The sequence below is a fragment of the Morus notabilis genome, unplaced genomic scaffold (assembly GCF_000414095.1).
Source record: "Morus notabilis unplaced genomic scaffold, ASM41409v2 Scaffold708, whole genome shotgun sequence".
NCBI lineage: Eukaryota > Viridiplantae > Streptophyta > Magnoliopsida > Rosales > Moraceae > Morus > Morus notabilis.
Window position 1 is genome coordinate 152190 of NW_010361192.1, and position 26378 is coordinate 178567.

The 26378-nt window shown below is 38.2% G+C and overlaps 1 protein-coding gene across 1 annotated transcript; it reads right to left on the bottom strand.

Annotated features, from left to right (window-relative positions):
- Nucleotides 1-24022: 24022 nt before the first annotated feature.
- Nucleotides 24023-24679, bottom strand: LOC112091693. Its single transcript, XM_024165922.1, has one exon. It carries the CDS (start codon nt 24677-24679, stop codon nt 24023-24025), a length of 657 nt encoding a protein of 218 aa, XP_024021690.1.
- Nucleotides 24680-26378: the final 1699 nt, after the last annotated feature.

Genomic DNA, 26378 nt, shown 5'->3' on the forward strand with positions numbered 1-26378 from the left:
ACATGAACATGACTTCATCCTCTTGATTCTAGCTCGATCGTACTGAATGAAGACAGCCGCCTGATATTAAATGGACCAGACAATCTTAACTCCACTTTTTCAGGGGAGAGCTTCAACTGAGAGTTGAAAAGAAGGACACGTTGGCCCGGAGTGAGATCTTGCCATGAGGTTCGCTGGTCGTGTTTCTTTTTGGCTTTCTTCTTGGTGATATCAAGCCTATATCTCTATACAACTATTCATCCCTACCTTCATTAAGTTCCACTCTAGAAACAATTCCTAGAATTTCACAACCTAAAATTGTTTTGGTTACCTAGGCAATGTTTATCTTTCGATCTCACACCAACCTAAGTTGTTCTACCCGTTTCTTGATTGCTTGAACGTTCCCCTCTCGAGTATTAATCCTCACAATCTAAATCTGCCCAATTCAAAACCTCATAAAGCATAGCAATATGTAAATCATAGATTTGGCAGCAATAATTCAAAATAGAACACGAAAGAAATGAAGAACTTTAATTAAATGCACATTAAAACGTCGAAACAATAATCACAAATAGAGATTCATCTAAACCCTAACAAATAAGAAAATTAGCCACACATCATGTGGTTCACAGTCTTAAAATAATATTCAAAATCTAGAGAAATACAAGAAGAAAGAGAAGAAAGAATGCTTGGAATTCTTGAAGAACTGCTCCAATCTCAAATCCTCTCCGATTCAGTTTTTCTCCTTTTGTAAACCGTTTTTCTTCCCTTTTCTCAGTTTTTAGACTCCCCTTTTATATCCCACGTTCAGCACGCCTCCCAAGAAGCCAATCACTTTCTATAAAAATCTGTGCCCCTAACCTAGGGCAAAACGCGTGTTTTTAATAAAATCAGGAGGCGATATATCACCTAGAAATAGGCGACATATCACAGCTCTCACTGTAATTCATGCACCAGACTAGGGCATGCGGCAAATTAGGCGACATATCACCTGGAGGCAGCAACATATCGCCTGGAGGCGGCGACATATCGCCTAAAAGGAAGCGACATGTCACAGCTCTCGCTGTTCCTTCATACAAGTTTGCTCAATTTTTGCTCCTTTTCGAGCCGCATCGCCATCTGAAGGCGACGTATCGCCTCATTCTCTGTCTTTTTTATCCAAAATGCCTCAAAACTCAGCAATTTCATCCATTCCTGCACACTCAAGGGAAAATCATCAAATCCACATAAAAACTTGAGAAAAAAATGCCAAAATTAGCTAAAAGAGTAACGAATGAGTGCATAAATTACGCACTCATCACCTGCCTTAACGGGTGATTTGTTTGAACCCGTATTGTGTGGGATTGAAAGTAATACCGAAGCTTCCTTAAGGCTACCATTAGGGTGAGGGCCAGTTGTTCCATTTCAGTGTATCTTGACTCGGCGTCGAGGAGTCTTTTACTTACATAGTATACTGGCAGCTGGACTCTTTCTTCCTCTCTTATCCACACAGAGCTCACGGCGTGTTGTGACACAGAGAGGTATAAGCTTAGCTCTTCGTTGGCGATGGGTTTCAATAGGATCGGCGGCGTGCCTAGGTGCTCTTTTAATTTTTGGAAGGCTTCCTCACAGTGTGGCATCCATTCAAAATGCTTACTTCCTTTTAAAGCGTCGAAGAGATGGACGCACTTATCTGTTGCTTTTGATATGAATCTGTTCAGGGCGGTGACACACCCTGTCAACCTTTGAACCTCTTTTGGTTTAGTTAGAGACCTCATATCCTGTAGGGCTTTTATTTTTTTAGGGTTAGCCTCTATTCCCCGGTTACTGACCATGAAACTGAGGAATTTCCCCGATCCGACTCCAAAGGCGCATTTTAGGGGGTTTAACTTCATGTGGTGCCTTCTTAATACGCAAAACATTTCCCCCAAATGGCCGATGTGCTGGGTGGCCCTGGTACTTTGCACAAGCATATCATCGATGTAAACTTCCATTGATTTGCCGAGTAGTTAAGCAAACATTTTATTCACCAGCCTTTGATATGTAGCCCCTGCGTTCTTCAAGCCAAAAGGCATTACCTTGTAGTAGTAGAGGCCTCTATCGGTTATGAAGGATGTGTGGTCTTTGTTAGTCGGATGCATAGGGATCTAGTTGTATCCGGAATAGGTATCCATAAAACTCAGCATCTCATGCTCTGCAGTGGCATCAACCATTTGGTCTATTTGAGGAAGTGGCAAACCATCCTTCGAGCATGCTTTGTTGAGGTCACTGAAGTCTATGCATATCCTCCATGTCCCATTAGGCTTGACTACCAAAACGGGGTTCGAGACCCACCGAAGGTAGTGGGCCTCTCTAATGAAACTGTTCTTGATCAACTTATCGACCTCTTCTTTTAATGCCTCGTACCTCTCCGGGTTCATTGGTCGGCACTTCTGGTGTTTGGGGGGATATGAGGGGTCAATGTTCACAGAATGGCATATGACTCCTAGGTCGATCCCTTCCATATCTGCATGATTCCAGGCGAAGACATCCAGATTCTTTTTTAGGAAGCTTTCAACTTCCACCCTAAATGATAAGGTTAAGTCAGAGCCTATTTTGAGCACTCTGGTTGGCTCGTCCTCATCGACTTGGATTTCCACCAATTGTTCGATGAGTTAAGACCAGGCGGCCTCCTCTTGGACTCTGGGGTCTATGTCTTCCACGGCACCCTGATAGACCACTATGGACTCCTACCTCCTAGGCTGGTCGTATCCACGTAAAGCATCAGAAGATGCAACCCTAGCCTCATACTGGTTACTTTTTATTTCACCTACTCCGTTTGGGGTAGGGAATTTGACCTTCTAGTGGTAAATATAGGTTATTGCCCTTAACGCCTGAAGGGTTGGCCTTTCAATGACGGCATTTTATTAGGAGCCTCCCTTAATTACCACAAAATTGGCCATTATGGTGGCCTGTCGGGGTTTCTCCCCTGCGGTTATAGGTAGTCAGATTGTTCCCTGAGGGATGACAGAATCCCCAGTGAAACCGTACAAGGGTCTGGAGGTTTTTTCCAATTGCTCCTTTGGGATCCCCATCTTTTCTAGGTAGTCAGAGTATAGGAGGTCTACCGAGCTTCCATTGTCCACCAGAATTCTGCATACGGTGTGATTTCCAATTACAGCCTCTACCACCAAAGCATCGTTATGGGGGAAGTGAACCTCGTTGGCATCGTCCTCATTAAATGCTACATCAGCACTGCCGAACCTTGTTGCTTTTGTGGCAGAGACATTCTAGAACCTTTCCTGATACACCCGTCTGGCCTCGTAGGCGTAATCCTTCTGAGATCTCCTTAAGTCTCCTCCAATATACAGACCGCCGAGGACGGTTCATATGACGCCGACGGGTTCCCGGTCTTCTGGTCGTTGGTTTTCCTCTCGACGTCGACCGTCATTTTGGCCGCCGTGGCCATCATTTCTTGGTCTTCGCTCGGCTTTGAATTCCTGGAGCCTTCCTTCTCAGATTGCCCTTTCTATTTCATCTTTTAGATCGGCGCAATCATTGGTGTGGTGGCCGATGTCGCCATGGAACCTACAATATTTCTTCTGGTTCCTTTAGCTTGGATCTGACCTCATTGGCTCGGGGCGGCGTAGTAAGTTCCCGCGACCCACCTGATTAAACACTTCCTCGACTCCCACTGTTAATTCATGGTAGGAATCCTACCTTTGAAACGGTCGAGGTTTGCGGTTCTCCTCTTGCCTCGGTTTGTGTTCGGCGCCGAAGCAGATTGCTTATCTCTGCCTCCTCTGCCTCATCGCTTCTTTCCATCCTGCTTCCCTACTGTTGACCCTTGTTCAGTCCCTTTATTTTTGTTGGACCTGTGCTCGAGGTCGTTTGCATCTGCTTCCTCGTAACTGGACGGAGGCTTCCGGTTCAGCTTTCTCTTGAAGGGGATAATTTTCTTCATGCTAGATAACGCCCCCATCAAGACTTCCCTGTCGGTTATGTCCGTTGTCACAGCAACAGCTTCCCCATACCTTGCGAGCCATTCTTTTAATGACTCGTTTGGCTTTTGGTATATTGTAGTCAAGTTCTGCTTTGGAGGGACATATTTCTTTACTCCCATAAACTAGAGGGAAAATGCTTCCTTCAACTCGTCCCAGCTTGATATGGAGTTTGGTTTTAGCGTTTGAAACCATCTCCGGGTAGAGTCTGTTAAATGGTTTTGGAAGGCTCGGTACATGATCTCCTCGGCATATCCATGCAAGAGCATGTGCCCTATGTACATTTCTAAGTGGTCATCGGGATCCCCCCTGGCATCATATGGTGGGATCGAGGGTGACCTGTATTTATCGAGGAGAGGTGGCACCATAATTTCCTCGGTAAATGGGTGGTCATGTGTCTGACTAGGTGTGATGTTGACGTTCACCACCTCGGCCACTCGCCCTATATTTTTCTTTAGGCCGGCGACATCGCCTGTGAACCTTTGCTCTAGGCTGGCCATGCGCTCCATAATGGCTAGTGCCTCCTCCGTAAAGATTGCTGAGCCAGCTCCCCTCAATGCCTCGGCACTCTGCGCATTGGGTCCGCCTCCTGCCCGTCTGCCCGTCTGTTCTGACCCCGCATCTCCTGGAGGGTTCCTGCCAAGGTTCTGAGGTGGCACTTCGGGGTTTCCCAGGCCTCCGACTATTTGGTTCTCAGGAGCCCGGAGTCCGGTGGCCCTTAGACGATTGCCGGTGCATTGGGAGGGCCGAGGCCGGGGATTACCTTGACGATTTTCACTATCCCCGATTCCCTCTGGGATGTCTTGGCGGTCACCGGGGTTATGGTTTCCAACCACGGCAGCTTCCATCGGCCTCGGGGCGTCTTCCAAAGGTGGCATCGAGTTCCTTCTGTCCAAGCGCTCAACCACAGTCATCAGTGCCCGCACTAGGTTGGTTAGGGTAGTGAGTTGGGCCTGCATCTGCACAGGGTCTGGTTGTAGTATGTTTGGGGGTGGAGCTCCGTTCCTAACCGGAGGTAGATCTTCTTTCATCCCGTCGTTTGCCGGATGTGCGGCAGTTTCTTCCATCTGGTCTACGGAACCAGAGATTCTAGGTTCGATCCCCAATGGAGTCGCCAATTGTTGACGGTGAAACTTCGTCAACAGAATTACACCGGATCACCCTTTGGTATCCCATGGGGTTACCGGCTAGAAATTAGCTGGATATTTAAAATTATACTATGAAGTGTTTGTTCTATTGTGTGAGCATGAAAATAACACTTGAATAAGAGGACACACGAGATTTTATAGTGGTTCACTCTGTTAATGAAAAGCTACATCTACTTGTGTATGGTCTATTTATTTTGGACTCTTTACAATTTACATGCATGTATGCTCTCTCTTCTCATGCCTTTTTTCAGAGAACCCTCCCCTTTGGCGTATGGGGCTCTGCCCTTTTTATAGCCCAAGCTTCCTTCGTGGGTGGTTTTCCTTCGTAGGTGGATGTACTCGAGTGGCCTACTTTCTAGGCTAAGGTCGTAGCCCACTAATTACTTTTGGACTGTTCACTCAGCCATTAGGTCTTCTATTACGGCTTTGTGAATTCCTGTAATCTTTTGCAGGGCGGTCTAAGGGTTTGTAATTAATGCCCGCATTGCAAACGTATCCCACTCCTAGATGCAACTTATGATGTTAGGCATCTTCCTCTCGGCGTCTGCGCCGCGCGGATCTTATGCCCTTTCTAATCTTAACGAAGGTCTTTGCATAAGTTCGACGTTACAACGAGTCGACGCCCTAATTTGGGCCTTTCTTTGCTGTGTCGAGGGTAGTCGAACTCTTGGCGTCAAGGGTGATCGATGCCTTGGCGTCGAGGGTGGCAACCTTTGGAGGGGAGGTAGGGCCACGTGTCATGCTGTCGACGCTCCACCTGTCACCCACATTTTCCCACACAACACTCTTCAATTTAGTATTTGATAGAACTACGATAAGGAAAAAAAAAAATTGAAGATGTATGTGCATCTCAATAACGGTTATTTGATAATGAAAGAAAAAAGTGAGCTTAACCGTTAAAATAAAAACTCAGTTATCACATGACAAAAGTTTAAAAATTTTAAAGGGTCAACATCATTACTACATTTAATCATCACAACAAATAGTGTATGTAACTCCAACCAACTGTATTAGCTATTTCATATTTTTAATTGAAATGATTAATAATTTAGTTTTTTTTTTAACTTTTTTCTACTCCAACTATTAATTAAATGATTAACTATTTTATAAAATGTCTTTCACACTAGTTAAATATAGTTAGCATGGAGTGATTAGCTATTTCATTTTTGTATTATTTTATTCTTTCAACTGTAATAAATGTAAATATTTTTTTTAAATTTAATAAAATTATTTATATTTTAAATTCAATAAATATTAAAATAATTTATATTTATCTAATTTAAAAAGTATAGTTTAAATGACTCACTAAAAAATTATTAACTAAAACAACTTTTTAACCAGTTAGAATTTAACTAAAATTTAAAGAATCTCCTTAAAATGCTCTCACTCGTTAGATTACTAGCTACAAAAAGCTTTTTAAAAAATTTCATTAAAAAATAAAATAAAATGGAGAAATAGGTTTTTTCTTGCGTGAAGTCGCTCGTTTTATGGGTTTGGAGGATCTAGATCTCAGTGGTTGAAAATATGCATTGAAGACCCACACTCCCACTAGGCCATAGACGTCATACTCTCCAAATTGATCCATCTAATTTGAAACCTAAACATTCTCTGTCCATCCCAATCATAGCCCAAGTTTTCAACACTTTTCTGTAGAAGTGATAAATGCTAAAGATTTGATTTCAATGCCTGCCTAATTCACCCAAACCCTACACTATTTTTTCAGTACCACTCAACTTGGATGAGGAAATCAAAAACACCATCTAGACGATGTTGAACTTTCTATGGACATCATTTGTGAAGTCAACAAACTTCATCCATTGGATATAGATCAAAGCAATATACCAAAATTTGCCTGGTTTTCGTAATTATGAAAATCCTAAATAAAATGACTCTTTTCATCTTTTTAATTATTTGTTTAAAAGTTCAACAATTTTGTGCCATTTGTATGATTATAGTTTACCATTTTAGAGTGAAGACAATTTGATTATTATAGATTCTCACTACTTTGTTAATTTTCTTCTGTTTTAAATTCATATTCTTCTCGTCTTGTAGAAAGACAAGACACTTATCCCCTAATACCTGACTTTGGGAGTGTATATATCTTCCAATTTTTAAACTTGGAACAAGCCAAGGAAAACAAATCCCATAACGCGTTTTCTGACTATCATCAAGAACAATACTTAAAAAATAGGGCCAAAAAAAAAAAGGAAATGAGGGCGAAAAAAGAAGGAAGCATACTTTTTTTAAGGGTTGGTCCACATATCTAGTTACCTACTTCTATAATCCATGGGGTCACGCTTTCTTAGGATTGCGTAAGGAGGCCGTGGCACTCCTGGTGATGATATTGCAAGGCATGGAAATGACATTTGTCATGTGGCGCTTATTATATAGGATACATTGTGTATTTTTTTTTCTTGTTAACTCTTATGAAATCATGTAAAATATATATATATATATCAAATTAATTAATTTTTTTTATTATCTGCTGCACAACAAAAATATCGAGAAACTCTTCGCACGAAGGATCTATCCATTATGCTATGTTTGGTAGAATAGATAAAAAAGAAGAAGGAAGGAGAAGTGAAATACATAGGTAAAAGAAATAAAATAATTTTATCTCATGTTGTTTAGTAGAAGAAAAAGAAAAGTGAAAAGAAAATGTCAAATCTAAGACATTTTATAATAATACCCTAATACAAATAAAAGAGGTTATTCGATACTAAGGATAGAAAATCAGTACTAGGGATTTTCTATAAATTGACATCTTGATATTAATAAAAGAGGTTATTCATGTTTAATAAGTGATGTCCTATTTACTTTCATTTGTTGAATGTATGATTAATTGAACAAACATAAATCCTCCTAGGCTGTTGGTAACATATCGGATTATTATTGTATACGGGGTATACATAGAAGACATGGTGATTCGATAACAGTCTAAATAAAAGGTCCACAATCGATGGAATAAGATTTGGGGATCTTATTCATGTTAAGATTGTAAATGTTGTCTACTTCCTTGGAGGGATGGTTTGTCTTGACCATCGGATCGGTTCCAAGTAGAAACCTTGATGTATACCAGTATTGAGGTATGACATTGGACTGGACCTAAAGTGTCAATTGATTCGGTTTAATAATTCCGCTTATAAGAATCAATGACGCTTTGATTATCATCCTTCATTAATCTTAATCCTGAAATGGATACTTGAGTTCGCATCCATGACTTATGCACTTTGATCCACTATAGGTGAGACACTGATAATTGATGGTCAATATACTTGTGTGTTGGGTGTATGACTTATGGATGGAGAAATCAAGATTCATAGATACGGAATCTATAGCCATCTTATTGATGGTAAATGTTATCTACTTGAAGGCATTGTTCAGGGGTTGAAAGACAATGTAACAAGGCCTTGGCCATCGGTTTACTTTGTGTCCTCCGGTGGTTTATCGATTGTATGGTTTTACAATTGGTGGTTCTTTCAATGGAGAATAATGGAACTTTAAGTTATAACGATTGAAAAGGTATAATGGAATAAGTCCTTAATTCAATCATGGATAACATATGGGGATTAAGCAAGTGATGAGTGATCATGGAAGAAGCACTATGTAAGAGAGCTTTCGTAATACGGTATGTAAACAGGAGTTCAGCTTCAGACTTTTAGTGGTATAGTCCTGAAGTTGATAATTGTTGAATAATTGATCGGGGATTAATTTTTCACAATTATAGGAGCCTCTTTACATATTTCCATCGGGTCCCTCTACTAGCTCATATAGTTCAACAAAGCGTCTCGGGATTTGTTCCTAATGAGATCGGTAAGCTAAATAGAAATTAAGTAGTGTCTGATAAAGACATGGATAAAATAATTATTTGTTAATTATTTTGGTTAATTGAATTTTGGAAATAAGATTGTGTTTGAATTATTTAATTTTAGAAAAATGAAATTTATTCTCTCCTATTTAACGTCGACGAATTTTAATGGATGGAGGGAAATAGGTTTTGTTTCAAAATAGTTTAAAATATATTCCTAACATTAATTATTAATTAGTTTAAACAATGGAGCTTATTTGATAGATTTTCTTTATTTAAAAAGATGGTTCACGTTTTTTTTTTAGGAAAGAAAATCTAGAATATTCCATTTGATTAAATTAATTAATATGGATAATGTTTGTGGAAAATATTTATTTAAAATCCAAACAAGAGAATCTTATTTAAATTCAAATTTTAAAAGGAGTTTGAATCAAGATAGGATTTGGACTTTTGTAAGGTCAAAGGATCTTGATTTAAATTGAAACCTACAACCTTATCTCCTAATGATAAGGGGCAAAAATTTGAAACTCCACAAGATAAGTGGACGGATTTTTGGAGTCCCTCTCCTAAGGAAATTCGTGGATTAGATTCATATAACCTAGCCCGAAAAAGTTTGTGATCTTTTGGTTCAAAAAGATTTTCTAGAAAAATAATTATTAATTATTTTTCGGGTAGAAATTTTTTTTTGAAATAGGATCCAGATATTATATTAGGGTTGGTGCTACAAAAAAAAACAAGAGATTAACACATCACAGAAGGTGATACACGAATTTGAGAGAGCGAGAGAGAGAAACGTTTTGGTCTTCTTCAGGCTAAGGGTAAAACGTTTTTTGGGATTCCCTTGGCCTTAAGAATTCGTTCATGGTGTGAGGAAAAATAAGAGATAAATTTCCATTGAATCAAAACTAAGAGGAAAGGTTTTATTGAGTGAAAAAAGATCGAGGTCAACTTGTTCCTGTCTTGAAGTTTTGAAGAACGAATCTAGATCGCTATCTTAACAAAATACGTTAAGGTTGAGAAAGTAGGATCTAGGGTTCGTAGTGCAATACCGATCGCTTGGAACCTTACCACATGTGCCCACACACACTCTGAGACGTGGAACTCAAGAATAGTGGAGAAGATTCGTTGGTGACGCTCTAAACATTCCAAAGTCCAAGAAACAAGGTATGTTTGATCATGCATTTAATTTTTTGTTAGAATGCTGATTTGCTGCATTGTTCACGCCATTCCCCCTTGTTTCTTCTAGTTGGATTGAAGAGGGCTCTCCCTACTTTTTAGACTTGTCTTTTGGCATCTCCAGCTCTTTCCCCTTTCTAAGAAAAATTGCCTTGCAATGCTCCTTCCCTTCACGCCTTGGATCCTCCGTATCACTAGGCAAAGTCCCTTGGGGTCTACTATTTAGAGCATTAGCAAGCTGGCCCATTTGGTTTTCTAGATTCCTCAAAGACGTTGCCTAGTTTTGGATCATGGCAGATTGATTTTGAATCACAGCTGTTTGGTTTTGGATCACCATTTCATTCTTTGTAATGTACTCTTTTATCATGGTTTTGAGTGCATTTTTCTGCTCCTGATGTACTAGTTTTTGAAAGGAGTGTGTTTGTTGGTTATCAGGTGGTGGGGCTGTGCGGGTAGGTCCACCTGATGAGCTTGGGTCTTGGTTACTCCAAGAAAAATTTGGATGCTGCTTCCATCTGGGATTGTAGGAATTTGAGTAGGGATTGTTTCCTCTGTTGAAGTTACCCATATAACACACCGATGCTGGGTTAGAAGGGCATGCTTCAAATAAATGGTCATCTCCACAGTATACACATGAAACAGCCATTGTTTTCACTCGTTGAGCCTCTCCTGATGTTTTCATGGACTTGACCATGTTGGCTAAAGAAGACACTTGGGCTGTAAGAGCAGTCAATGCATCCACTTCATAGGTCCCAGCTCCCCTTCTTCCTGTAGTATCCCTGCTGACAAGGTATTGATAGTCATTGTTGGCTATCCTCTCCAGAATTGCATATGCTTCATTATAGGACTTGTCAAGAAGCGCCCCATTTGCAGATGAAGTCACCACCATTCGAGTCTGAGCATTAAGACCGTTATAAAAGATCATTATTTGACTCCAATGTGCAATACCATGTTGTGGGCATTTTCTCTCCTATTTAAAGTGGACGAATTTGAATGGATGGAGGGAAATAGATTTTGTTTCAAAATAGTTTAAAATATATTCCTAATATTAATTATTAATTAGTTTAAACAATGGAGCTTATTTGATAGATTTTCTTTATTTAAAAAGATGGTTCACGTTTTTTTTTAGGAAAAGAAAATCTAGAATATTCCATTTGATTAAATTAATTAATATGGATAATGTTTGTGGAAAATATTTATTTAAAATCCAAACAAGAGAATCTTATTTAAATTTTAAAAGGAGTTTAAATCAAGATAGGATTTTGACTTTTGTAAGGTGAAAGGATCTTGATTTAAATTGAAACCTACAACCTTATCTCCTCCTGATAAGGGGCGAAAATTTGAAACTCCACCTGATAAGGGGCGAAAATTTGAAACTCCACAAGATAAGTGGACGAATTTTTGGAGTCCTTCTCCTAAGGAAATTCGTGGATTAGATTCATATAACCTAGCCCGAAAAAGTTTGTGATCTTTTGGTTCAAAAAGATTTTCTAGAAAAATAATTATTAATTATTTTTCAGGTAGAAATTTTTTTTTGAAATAGGATCCAGATATTATATTAGGGCTGGTGTTACATAAAAAAATAAGAGATTAACACATCACAGAAGGTGATACACGAATTTGAGAGAGAGAGAGAGAGAGAAAAACGTTTTGGTCTTCTTCAGGCTAAGGGTAAAACGTTTTTTGGGATTCTCTTGGCCTTAAGAATTCGTTCATGGTGTGAGGAAAAATAAGAGATAAATTTCCATTGAATCAAAACTAAGACGAAAGGTTTTATCGAGTGAAAAAGATCGAGGTCAACTTGTTCCTATCTTGAGGTTTTGAAGAACGAATCTAGATCGCTATCTTAGCAAAGTACGTTAGGGTTGAGAAAGTGGGATCTAGGGTTCGTAGTGCAATACCAATCGCTTGGAACCTTACCACGTGTGCCCACACACACTCTGAGACGTGGAACTCGAGAATAGTGGAGAAGATTAGTTGGTGATGCTCTAAACATTCCGAAGTCCAAGAAATAAGGTATGTTTGATCATGCATTTAATTTATTGTTATATACATCATGAGTCTTCTTTCCTTGTTCGGCATTAAAATTTTAAAACTTCCGCTGCGCCGTAACTCTGATAACCGGATCCATTTTTTCAACAAAAATATGATGAATGGTGAAGGTTGAAATTGTTATTTTACATCTCATTTATTTGTTCAACTTTTTCTCTCATCTTTTCTTCCCAAAGTTGAAAGGATTAAAAATTAGTAAGGCCCATGAATTTTCAGTTTCCTTCATTCCTCATTTTCTCTCTACTAAACACCTTCAATTCTATTTTCCTCTCTAAAATCCTTCATCTATTTTCTTTCCTCTCTCTTTTCCACCCTACCAAACACACAGTTAAAGTGGGCACACTCCACTCCTATGTAAAATTAGGTACTCGTGATTTTTTTAACGGGAAAATAAGACAAATATCTTTTAAAATTTATGATTCTTAGATTTTTATCATTTACTCTTAATTAGTATCATTTAATTAAAGAACTATATTAGTCAAAAGAGTACTAATCAAAAGTAAATTATAAAAATCTTAGAATAATATATTTAAAGAGTGACTACACTAATTTTCTCTCCTCTAATTCTTCTCTTAAGTAAATGATTCTTAAACATTATGTCACTCCTACATCAACTTTCTCCATGTCGTAAAAAGTAGGGCTAACATTTGATAGTAAAATTTGTAAATTTACTATATTATGATGATGGATTATTTTCAACCAATCAAATATTTTATAGTTTCCAATTGAAATGCAAATTGATTACAAAATTTGGAAAATAATAACAATAGCATTACTTTTAAGGTTTGGATTTGATATTGATAAACTATTCTTTAGTTTAACTAACCATGCATATATTATAAGCAAGGTATTATCTATAAAATGTGGAGGTTGAAGGATAGATAAAATTGCATATACAACCACTCTTTTTTGTTATATATTTAAATGTTTGCCATTCAAGATATAAATTTGTACCACATAAATTATTTTTTAAAGTGGTTTAAAAAAACATGGTTTTAGTATGTCATTTTGATGACAAAAATACTTATTAGTCCTATTTTGAGTGGTATTTTTAGTTTTCTCCCTAAAAAATATAGACTACATCAATATATATTTGTAATTTCTTTTCACTGCAATTCTGTCCAGGAGGACTTGGATAATTCATAATTGCATTAAGGAAATCTCTCTCTTTTGGTATTTTTTTAATTTTTCAATAATTTCCTTACATTTATAATCAGTTAGATAAAACTCGTGATATGATGTACAATGTAAAGGAAGCAACTTTACAGTTAAAGTACAGAACTGTTTAATAGTTTGCCCCTCTTCCTTTCATATGGCAACATTACTCGTACATATCTTATCTTATTTTATCAATATGCATATCTGATTTTCATAAATTCGTTTGTTTTCTTTACATATATATGTTATGCAAACTAAGAAAATGCAAAACTAAAAAGAAAAACTTTATAGAAAAAAATTAGAGAGAGTTTTATTAATCTTGGAAAGGTATGCAAAATAAAGAGATTTAGTGCTTATTTATAGAAAAAAATTTGACACTATTCACAGTTACTATTTACACAGTACTTACTATTTACGGTTACTATTTGCATAGTAAGATTCTGATATAAACAACACTTTGACTGAATTGCATAGTAACTTTGACTGAGGTGAACAACTATTATTCATAACAATCCCCCTTAGATGTCCACCATTCCTGACGCCTCATCGAAAACCTTGCTAGGAAAAACTCAGTGGGATAAAAACCATAGCAAATGAAAAAAGAGTACATCATTTATCTATACATGTTTATGTTGTCTCGTTAAAAACCTTACCAGGAAAACCCAGTAGGATAAAACCATAATAAAGGAAAAAGAGTATAACCACGTAAACTCTCCCTCAAGTTGACATGTATAGGTCTTCCTCATAAATCTTGCTGATGACACATCACGATACTGTTGCTTTCTGAATGTTATAGTGGGAAGTGCCTTTATAAAAAGATATGCTACATTGTCACTTGATCGAATGTATTGAATATCAATGTCCTTATTCTTTTCTAGCTCTTGGGAGTATGAGAAGAACTTCAGGGGTATGTGCTTCGTTCTGTCGCTTTTGACGTAACCTTTCTTATTTGAGCGACACATGCTGCATTTTTTTTCAAATAGTACTGTTGGATCTTTACTAATAAATAGTCCACAAGTTTCTTGGGTATATTGAGTCATAGACCTCAGGCATACACATTCTCGGCTTGCTTCATGGAGTACAATAACTTCGGCATGATTTGAAGAAGTGTATTTGTTTTGTGAACACCATGAAACAACAGTACCTCCATATGTGAACACGTATTCAGTTTGAGACCTGACTTTATGTGGATATGATAAATATCTTGCATATGCAAAACTAATCATCCCTTGTTTTGATCCTTTGGGATAAAATAATCCCAAATCAAATGTTCCTTGAAGATAACAGAATATATGCTTAATTCTATTCCAATGTCTTCATGTAGGAGATGAGCTTAATTTTCCAAATAGAATAGTAGCAAAAGCTAGATTTGGTCGGGTACAATTAGCAAGATAAATAAGAGCTCCTATTGCACTTAAATATGGTACTTCAGGACTGAGGACTTCTTCATTACCTTTGCAAGGGCGAAATGGATCCTTTTCAATATTAAGTGATCTAACAATCATTGGAGTACTTAAAGGGTTTGTTTTATCCATATTAAAGCATTTTAAGACCTTTTTAGTATAATTTGATTGATGTACAAGTATTCCACTTTGAATGTGCTCAATCTGTAAACTAATACAATATTTCATTTTTCTAAGGTCTTTTTGTCACACCCCCAAATAGGGGTTAGTGACATGGAGGCTCGCTTAGAAATTAAACCTGATTAAGAGGGTGGTTAAACCGTTAACATTTCAAATTTTGATTTCACAACCAAAACACTCAGGTATTTCTAAATAAGCCCCGCTATTTTAATGAAATCGAGTTTTTAGAAAGGGTGAGGCGGACTCTAGAAAACACAATCACTGTTAAGATCGGCTTCAAGAGTCAACCTCCGGCGTCCACAGGGTTACAATTTGTGCACACATAATTCAATACAGAAAAGTAAATAACTGGCATCAACCACAGTCTAGTTATGTTTAAGGTTTACAATCCATAGTTAATACATGCCTGATTAGTACATGAAAATGCACCCTAAATACTGCTTTTGATTTATATAATATTAAAATATTTAAGTTTTAATTAAACAATTTCATTCTTTTTATTTATAATATTTTTAATTAGAATTTGTCTAGTTTTTGCTTAATTATTTACAGATAAAAAGCAGTGTGAAGAGCTACACAAAAAGATACAATTTTCAGCCAATTTAGGCCACTAAGCCGAGCCTCACAAGCTAAAAAGAGAGAATAGCTGCGTTAGCCAAATAAGCCGCCAAGCCGAGCCAAGACGAGTGGACCCCACAATTCAGCCCGCACCTTCCTCTCACGCCTCACGTGTCACCAGCACGCCATTCCTCAATGCGCGCGTTCTTTCCATGCAGCCTTCAATGCGTGTCCTTGCGACACGTGGCACGTTTTCTCCTCACTGCCAATCACGTTGCGACACGTGTCCCCTTTGGAGCTGAATCCAAATTTCTTCCCCAAAAATTAGAGCAAATTTCCGGATTTCTTCCTCAAATTAAATATTTGATTTCTCCTAATTTATGTGTAATTTTATTTTGTTTCCTTTTCTTTTGTAATTTTTTATTTTTATTGTTTGTTTCCTTATTTGACAGGCAACCTCTAAACACTATAAATAGATGGGTTAGCCTAAGGTTTTTATAAGCTTTTAATATTCAGTTTTCTGTCGTCTTGCTGTCATTCTCATATTTTCTCTCTAGAACTTGTGAGAATGTTTTGCAAGCTAGGCTAGAGTTCTCTTAGTGAGGTTGGAGATGAACTTTTGTTGAGTGATCTAATTTGGGTTTTTATTCCTTGTGCTGTAAAATTAAATATCTGAATGAATTAAATCTCATCTATTTTTCTTTTACTTTTCAAAGTATTGTGTGCCAATTTTTATATAAGTTCAGTCACGCTTTTCTTATGTAATTCTGTCACGCATTGTTTTTTTATTCAAATTATTTTACAAATTCTCTTTTACTGCAATATTGTCAATTTGATATATTGTCGATTTTGGATAACTTGTAATAATAATATTTTCGGAGTCAACATAGAGATTTAATTTATTCGATCTTTTTGTTCTGTGAATCAAAACTTGAATTGGTGAACAAAACATTAGGGATTCTCGACACCTTACCGTTTTTACTACTGACTTTCTTTCACACAAATCTTCTATTCTTTTAATTTGCAACAAAGTCTACAAAAACTCTTCTTTTTCTTTAATTCACTTGTTATTATTTTTTCTCTAACGCTCTTATTTTGCTAATCTTTCTTATTATTTTGTTATCTCTTTGTGGATATGACCGCCCTTCTGTGCTACAATTGACTGCTTGTAAACATCACTTTTGGGCATTAATCAATGCCTTAATAACTCTGATAGTGAATGAAAATGCTTCACCGCTTCCTTTCTTCTAGAATTGAATTCCTCACCTATTATGCGCTACCTCTAGCGTCACTTGGGTGGGGTTAATACATTTTGAAACATAGGAAAAATGAGTGAAAGGCCGAGTAGGATAAGAGTTATAAAACTAAATAAATAAGTAAGTAAGTAAAATGAGATAGTTAGACCTGAAATAATCACTCGGAACCAAACGCCCTTTTTCTGAAAGGTAAATAAATTGAAATTTCATAATACAGGCAACTAGCAAGCAATTTAAGTAACTAAATTACTCACAGCCAAAGTGAGGCCAAACGCCACCGTAGTGGCCCGTACGGGTTTTGGGTTCTACCCCCAAGGACATGATCTCCATATCCTATCTAGGCCATCAGCGGGCTTACAAAACTGTTCATTAAAACTTGAAATCAATCCATTATGAGATCAATAGCGAAAATCAAGCTATTGTCTTGAAAATACTTTTCTTTATCAACATGTTCTTATCTTTTGAAAACATTATTTGGCCAAAACACTTTAAAAATGGCTAACAAAAAAAATGGGTAAGAATATCCTACCTCTCGGATGTCAAACCTGTGGCTAACTTCTTGTCACCCTAACCTCCGCTTTCCTTAAAGCTTAAATACTCGATCTCCTCCACTTGCTTTATCACAAAAGCAGTGTCTTAGGATATATTTCTCATTCCTAAAATGAATTGAGCTCAATCATGTTTAATTGTTAAATTCAAGTTTCACAAATGATTTTATAATTTAGTTTGGGGGTTCTTTAAAAATTTAAATCCAATTCATGGGTTTGGTTTCCTATTTAATTTCAGTTTAAAAACAAGTTTTTAAAGAAATTTCGGCAACATGCCGGCATAAATAGGAAAAATGCCAAACCTGCAATTCAAGTTCAATTTCAAAATAAATTCTCCATAATCCATCAAAATCAGTTTTCAATCAATTTAACAAGTCCAATAACTGAAAACTCCCAAATTTAATTCAATTCTAACAACAATTGTTCAAATCCAAACCCTATGTAACGCCCTCCAGAATTAAACATGTTTAATTATGCTAAACTATAAATTATTAGTGTGTCTAATTTAATTTTCACAATTAATCAATGGACTTTAAATTATTTTCAGTATTTATAATTTCACCCCAAAAGTTTTTGAAAATACACTTAAATTTTAATGCATTTTCCTTTTTTTTCTTTTCCATTTTTCTTTTTCTTTTCCTTTTCTTTTCTTTTTCCTTTTTCTTTTTTTTTCTTTTCTTTTTTTCTTTTCCCCCTTTCCCTTCCCGTGCAGCTCAGCCCCTCTCATTCTTTTTCTTTTTTTTTCTTCTTTCTTCTCTGGCTCTCCCACGCACCAGCGCCAGCCCCCCCTCTCTCTCTATTTTCTTCCACCGCCGGCCACCTTCTTCTCCGGGCTATCTCCCGCTAGCGTTCTCTCTCTCTCACTTGCTCTCTCTCCCTCTCCCTCTCTCGGCAGTTTGGCCGAGAACCACCACAAACAAAATGAAAAACGGAGAAATTGAGGGAGACAAAGCTCGAGCAACTGATTTGAGGTAAAACCCTTTGAAACCCACTCTTTGATTCAAATTTTAAGCTTGAGAAAGTTTAATTTTGGTTAGATTTGAATAATTTTGAGTTAGGGTTTGAATTTGAACAGTTGTTGTTGGAATTGAATGAAATTTAGGGGTTTTTAGTTATTGGACTTGTTTAATTGATTAGAAACTGATTTTGATAGATGCTGGAGAATACGTATTGAAATTGAACTTGAATTGCAGGTTTGGCATTTTTCCTATTTATGCCGGCATGCTGCTAAAATTTCTTTAAAAACTTGTTTTTAAACTGAAATTAAATAGGAAAACCAAACCTATGGATTGGATTTTAATTTTTAAAGAACCCCCAAACTGCATTATAAAATCATTTGTGAAACTTGGATTTGAATCAAGACACACTAATAGGAAATAATTAAACATGATTGAACTTAATTCATTTTAGGAATGAGAAATATTTCCTAGGATATTGCTTTTGTGATAAAGCTAGTGGAGAAGATTAAGTATTAAAGCTTTAAGGAAAGTGGAGGCTAGGAGAACGGAAGGCTAGCCCAGGTTTGACATCCGAGAGGTAGGATATTCTTGTCCATATCCCTGTTAGCCTTACTTTAAATTATTTTGGCCAATGAAAATGTTTTAGAACAAAACATGTTAAAAGAAAATGATTTTGAAGAAATAGCATGAGAATGCTATTAAGTTTTTCAATGATTTTAGAAATGAGATTTTAAAGAGTATCATTTCTTAAAATGAAATATTTTAAGGAATGATATAACGCATGGTAGCCTAAGAGATCGGGATGTGAGAATCGCATCCTTGGGGGCAGGTCCCAAAACCCGTACGGATCCACTTCTTGTTTAGTGAAACTATGGCTCTGTACTTTTCACTAGACAGACATTTTACCACTTCTTGTTTAGTGATATGATGAGCTACACACTTTCATTATACAGACATTTTCTACTATGTGAGTATTTCCTTTTCTAAAAAGGGATGACCGGTTCCGGGTGTATGTCTTCAGACCGTGAGTACCTTTATTTTAAATGCTTTATAAAATTATATCCTATTGGGCCTTTCACTCACTTTTCTTATTTTCAAATATATTAAACCCCTCTAGCCGACGCGAGAAGTAGTGTGGAGTAGGTAGCTACTACCGGTGACGTGGACTTGACCTCGGGAAGTGAAGAGTTGTATTTCCTCTTATCTTTTATCTCAAGGCATGCATAAAAGATTATGGATTGTAAACTTAAATATTGCTAGACTGCGGTTGATGTCACATTTACTTTTGTTTATATTCATGTATGCTAAACACCTGTGGGAATTCCTGACTTGATACTAAGGACGTGGTTTTAAACTTGTTTGGTTGGAAATTCCACCACCCTTCTTGAAATTAAATTTCTCCCGTTTTTGTTTTTTTCTGTGGGTGTCTCGGCCAAACTGTCGAGAGAGAGAGAGAGAGAAAGACCCAGAGAGAGAGAGCAAGGGAGAGAGAAAGGCCGGCAGGAGAGAGAGAGAGAGAGAGAGAGAAAGAGAGAGAGAGAGAGAGAGAGAGAAAGACCCAGAGAGAGAGCAAGGGAGAGAGAAAGGCTGGTAGGAGAGAGAGAGAGAGAGCCCAGAGAAGTGGCCAGCAGTGGAAGAAAAGAGAAAGAGAGAGAAAGAGAGAGAGAGAGAGAGGGGGGGGGGGGGGGGGGGGGGGGGGAGGGGGGGGGGGGGTGGGCGGCTGGCGGGGAACCATAGAGGAGAGAGAGGAAAGAAAAAGAAAGAAAGATAGAAAGAGAGAGAGGGGGGGCTGGGCTGCGAAAAAAATGCATTAAAATTTAAGTGTATTTTCAAAAACTTTTGGGGTGAAATCATAAATACTGAAACTAATTTAAAGTTCCTTGATTAATTTTGAAAATTAAATTAGGCACACTAATAACTCATAATTTAGCAAAATTAAACATGTTTAATTCTGGAGAGCGTTACAACTTTACCTCCCTTGAGAAATTTCATCGTCGAAATTGGAACTTACCTCAGGATATGAATAGATGTGGATATCGTTCCTGCATTGTTACCTCTAGGTCCCAGTTGCTTCCTCAATGCCATGGTGTTGCCACAACACCTTCACTAGCAGAATCTCGTGACGGCGTAAACTCTTCATTTTCTGACCGAGAATCTGAACGGGTGCTTCCTCGTAAGTCGTGTCATACTGAATCGGTATGTCGTACCATTACACAATGGCTTCTGGATTAGGTTGACACTTCTGAAGCATATAAACATGAAACACATCGTGCACATGAGACAACTCTAAAGGCAAAGCGAGACGATAAGCAACGACACCGACTTGTTACACGATCTAAAACGGTCCGATATACCTTGGTACGAGTTTCCCTTTCACACCAAAACGAGTGACCCCTTTGCGCGGAGAGACTCCTAGCAAGACAAAGTCGCCTTCTTGGAACTCTAAAGGTCTACGCCTCCTGTCAGTATAACTTTTCTGGCGACTCTGAACTGTTAGCAACCGTTCCCGAATAACAACTATCTTCTCGTTGTTCTCCTAGATGTCATCAGGTGCAAGAGTGAGTCGATCCTCAAGCTCGAGCCAACAAATTGGTGATCTGCAAGGTCTGCCATACAATGCCTCGAATGGTGCCATTCTAATGCTAGTCTGATAACTGTTGTTGTAGGCGAACTCAGCTAAATGGAGATACTTCTTCCAGTTTCCACCGAAGTCTAGAATGCAAGCACGAAGTATATCCTCCAGAATCTGAATAACTCTTTCAGACTGTCCGTCGATCTGAGGATGAAATGCGGTGCTAAAATTCAATTCAGTTCCCATGGCTTCTTGGAAACTTCTCTAATACTTCGTATTAAAATGAGTATCACGGTCTGAGGTGATGGACAATGGAACTCCATGAAGTCTAACAATGTGCTCTAGATACAACTCTGCTAGAACTTTCCTAGAATACGTCGCACAAAAAGGAATGAAGTGCACATACTTCGTCAACCTATCCACAATGACCCAGATTGCATCATGTCGTTGTTCAGTCCTCGGCAATAAAATCCATTGTAATGTGTTCCCACTTCCATCCAGGAATAGGAAGAGGCTGCAGTTCTCCAGTAGGTTTCTGATGTTCAGCTTTGACTCAAAGACAAGTCACACATTCTGACACGTATTGGCGAACATCATTCTTTATACCCCTCCACCAATACTGCCTTTTGCGGTCCTGATACATCTTGGTACTCCCAGGATGAATAGCAAACCTCGATTTGTGAGCCTCGTGAAGGACTATCTTCTTTATCTCATCCACCTGAGGAACAACAAGGTGGTCTTTGAAATAGAGCGTTCCATCTTCTCGGATATTCCAAGCATCCAGTTTTTCTCCATTCTGAACTCGAGTCCAAACTCCTTGAAGATGCGGATCCTGTCAATGGTTCTGCTTGACTTGTTGTATAAGAGTTGGCGTAAAAACTAAGTTGTACACCATAGCTTAGTTAAAATCCACAAAATACTAAAGATCATAATCACCTACAGTTTCACTTCGTTACCTGCTGAGAGCATCTGATAGCACGTTGGCTTTTCCAGGATGATACTATAAGGTGAAGTCATAATCCACCATATACTCCATCCATCTTCTTTGTCTCAAATTTAAGTCTTTCTGAGTGAACATATACTTCAGACTCTTATGATTGGATAAGATATGGAATTTTACTCCATAGAGATAACATCTCTATATTTTGAGAGTAAAAATCACAACAGCTAACTCCAAATTGTGAGTTGGATAATTTTGCTCGTGAGGCTTCAGTTGGTGAGATGCATAAGCTATAACATGTCCTCTTTACATTAGAACACACCCAAGTCCTCGCCTTGATGCGTCAGAATACACCTTATACGATTCCTCGGTATTTGGTATGGTTAGAACTGGTGCACTCGTCAATCTGGTCTTTAGTTCTTAGAAGGCATGCTCATAGTCAACATCCCATTCAAATCTGACTTCCTTCTTTGCCAATTGAGTCATTAGGACACCAATGCTTGAGAAGTTCTTTGCAAATCGTCAGTAATATCCTGCAAGTCCTAGGAAGCTTTGAATTTCAGCTACGTTCTTCGGTCGTTCCCATTGCAGCACCGTTTTAATCTTCGAAGGATCCACTGAGATTCCTTGTCCAGATATGACATGTCCAAGGAACTTGACTTTCGTTAACTAGAAATCACACTTCTCCTTCTTCGTGTACAGCTGATGTTCATGAAGAGTCTGGAGAACGATCCTTAAGCGTTGCTCGTGGTCTTCCTGGGTCTTTGAATAAATCAGGATGTCATCGATGAAAACTATTGCGAATTGATCCAGATAAGGCCGGAAGACTCGGTTCATCAGGTCCATGAAGGCTGCTAGAGTGTTCGTCAACCCAAAAGGCATAACCAGAAACTCAAAATGCCCATACCGGGTTCTGAAAGTAGTTTTCAAAATGTGCTCCTCCCTGACCTTGAGTTGATGGTATCCAGATCTCAAATCGATCTTAGAGTAATACCGCGATCCACCCACTAATCCAACAACTCTTCAATCCTTGGCAATCGGTATTTGTTCTTTACGGAGACTTTGTTCAACTGCCGATAGTCGATCCACAAGTGGAGAGATCCATCGTGCTTCTTTGTGAATAACATGGGTGCACCCCACGGGGAGGTACTGCTTCTGATGTATCCTTTCTCTGCTAATTCACCGAGTTGCTTTCTCAACTCTTTCATCTCGACCAGTGCTATTCAGTAAGGAACGATGGAGATAGGTATCGTTCCTGGAAGTAAATCGATGTAGAATTTTATTTCTCAGTCTAGTGGTAAACCAGGCAATTCGTCAGGAAATACGTCCGGGAATTCATCCACTACTGGGATTTTAGTATTTTCTCCGGTAACGTCGGATTCACCCTCTAAAGTGAAAAGAAATGAGACACAGGCTAGGTTGCACCATCCCCCAACGCTGTGTTTCAATAGTCATTCTTATGTAGTCGGGTTAACACCTCCCTGATAGGTTACTACCATACCGAAACCGGTAGTCAAGGTAACCCTCATACGGTGGTAATCAACAACCGCCCCGTATCTTGACAACCAATCCATTCCAAGCACTACGTCAAACAAGTTCATGGGAAGGATAATCAAGTCCACCTTCAATATCTCACCTCCGATCATGATCACACACGATCTAGATATGCTAGTCACCTCGACACTCCTTAGAGTCTTTAAGTCCTTGGGTATCAAACCCAAAATTTTCACAAAAGAAGCAGCAATAAGCGAGTGCGTAGCACCAGTGTCAAATAAGACTCATGCAATTGAGTGTGAGACGAGTATCATACCCTCAACAACTGGATTTTTAACATGAGCTTCAGAACTTCCCCTACCATAGAGTAAGCTTGTCCATGTACCTTTCCTTTCCCTATGTCATTGTTATTAGGCCTCTGATTCCCTGGCCTATACTGTTGGATCTGACGAGATTGCACTGTTCCCAAGGTCTGAGGTCAGAATTAAGAATATCTCGGTGGTCGGTAAATTGGTGCAGGAAGGAATTGCATTTGTGGTGAAGCTGGCAACTATGGTTGGAATGGTGGCACGAATTGCTGAGGTTGGGGCTACCCATAAGTGTTGTCCCTTTGAGGCTGTTGGGACTGCAATTGATTCCTGTTGGGGCAGTTCCTCCTTAAGTGCCTGAGTTGTCCACAGTTATGATAGGTGTACTTGTAGGGTCCACTTCCTCTGCTTCCTGAAGAACCACTACTCCCACTTGTCGCTTCCCCACTGGCTTGCCCTCGATTGTGGTTCCTTCTTTGATTCTGCTGAGGTCCTTCTGAAGCTCTGTTCATAGCTTCTCTAGTTTAGAGATAGGCCAAGTTATCTTGCTCAACCGATATCGCTAAAGCCACCAAGTCTCGGTAAACGTGAATTCTAAGGGCTGCCAATGATTTTTGGACATTGTTTTTTAGACCCTTTTCAAATTTGAAACAGTTCATGTGCTCGGATTCGACCAAGGTTGGTGCAAAATGGGATAAGTCATTGAACTTAGCCTTGTACTCCCTCATGGTCATATCTCCTTGTTCTAACCCCATAAATTCCATCGCTTTCTCATTGCCGTAGCTTTGAGGAAAGTACCGTTCATTGAAAAGTTCTTCAAACAATTCCCACGTCATGGTGCTCACATCATGCAGTCTCCTAGTCTGCTTCCACCAAGTACTTGCTTGCCCTTCAAATTTGTAGGCTGCAAACTCTACCCAGTACTCTTCGGGTACTCCCATTGTGTTCAAGTACTTGATGATGGACTCAAACAAATACTCTGCTTCCTGTGGTCCACCCTCACTATTGAATGTAGGGATTGACCCACATATGAACTCGAGGAAATACCCCTGCTTCCTGTCCCCAGCTGGACGGTCATTATTTGCTCGAGTAGCCATTCCCTGAAATGTGACATACATTGCCTCCATGATTTCCTCGTTTGGTACGGCCGGCGGATTAACGGCTCTATGACGTGGCGGCATTCTCTTAACTAAAAAGAAACTAGATTGTTTAGTGGTCTCCTGATGTCATTAATGTATGCACAAATCCTGAAGAATTTTTAAAACCATTGGCTCTAATACCAAGCTTTGTTACACCCCCAAATAGGGGTTAGAAACGTGGAGGCTTGCTTAGAAATTAAACCTGATTAAGAGGGTGGTTAAACCGTTAACATTTCAAAATTTAATTTCAAAACCAAAACACTCAGATATTTCTAAAAAAGCCCCGCTATTTTAATGAAATTGAGTTTTTAGAAAGGGTGAGGCGGACTCTAGAAAACACAATCACTGTTAAGATCGGCTTCAAGAGTTAGCCTCCTGCGTCCATAGGGTTACAATTTGTGCACACATAATTAAATACAGAAAAGTAAATAACTGACATCAACCACAGTCTAGTTATGTTTAAGGTTTACAATCCATAGTTAATACATGCCTTAATAAGTCTGATAGTGAAGGAAAATGCTTCACTGCTTCCTTTCTTCTAAAATTGAATTCCTCACCCATTCTGCGCTACCTCTAGCACCACCTTTGTGGGGTTAATACATTTTGAAACATAGGAAAAATGAGCAAAAGGCCCAGTACGATAAGAGTTATAAAACTAAATAAATAAGTAAGTAAATAAAATGAGATAGTCAGGCCCAGTGTTTATAATAAGTACTCCCCTTTACAACTGGCATTTGGTCAATAACCAAATATCTCCCATAAGAATTTTCAGTTGTGCGGTTTATGTACCAATTACTCCACCACAATGCACAAAGATGGGTTCTCAAAGAAGACTGGGAATATACGTTAGGTGTGAATCTCCTTCTATCATCAGATATCTTGAGCCTCAAACTGGTGATGTTTTTACGACACATTTTGCCGATTGTGATTTTTAATGAGGTAGTCTTCCCAGCATTAGGAGTAGAAAATAAACATCTAGAAAAGGAAATTACATGATATGAACCATTAGTGTTGCATCATGATCCTCACACAAAGCAATGTGAACTAGAAGTGCAAAAGATTATACACTTACAAAACTTAGCAAATCAATTACAAGATGCGTTCACTTATACAAAAAGGTGACTAAATCATGTGTACCAGCTGCAAATTCTCCCGCTCGGATTGAAATCTCAAAAGGACAATCTAAGAATGAAGTCATTAATATGTCTAAAATGCGTGCTAGACCTATCGGTTCTAAAGATAAAAAGCCTTGAAAAAGAAAGGGAGCAAATGAGCATAATGACCCTGATGTGGAGGAAAGTGTTTCAGGAGAAACACAAAATAATACAAACAAAGAGATTCTTGATATCGTAGAAAATTTTGAAAGTTTTAAGAATAGTGAGACCTCTATTTACTATATCAATATAAGAGGATTATGGAATCAAAATGAAATTAAAAATATTGATGAAATATTTTCTCACTCTGTGGCAAGTGAAATTATTAACGAAACTGAGGATTCTGAATCAAGATCCGTTTCTGAATGCCAAAATAGACATAATGGGATCAATGAAAATATGCTATATAGGCTGAATTCACTTAATAAGCGTAAATTTTTTGGACCTATTATCTTGACGCCTGAAGCCGTAGGACCTGTGGGATACAAATGGGGTTTTATGCGAAAACACAATAAGAAAAATGAAATTATAAGCTATAAAGCTCGACTTGTTGCACAAGAATTTTCACAAAAACCCGAGATTGATTA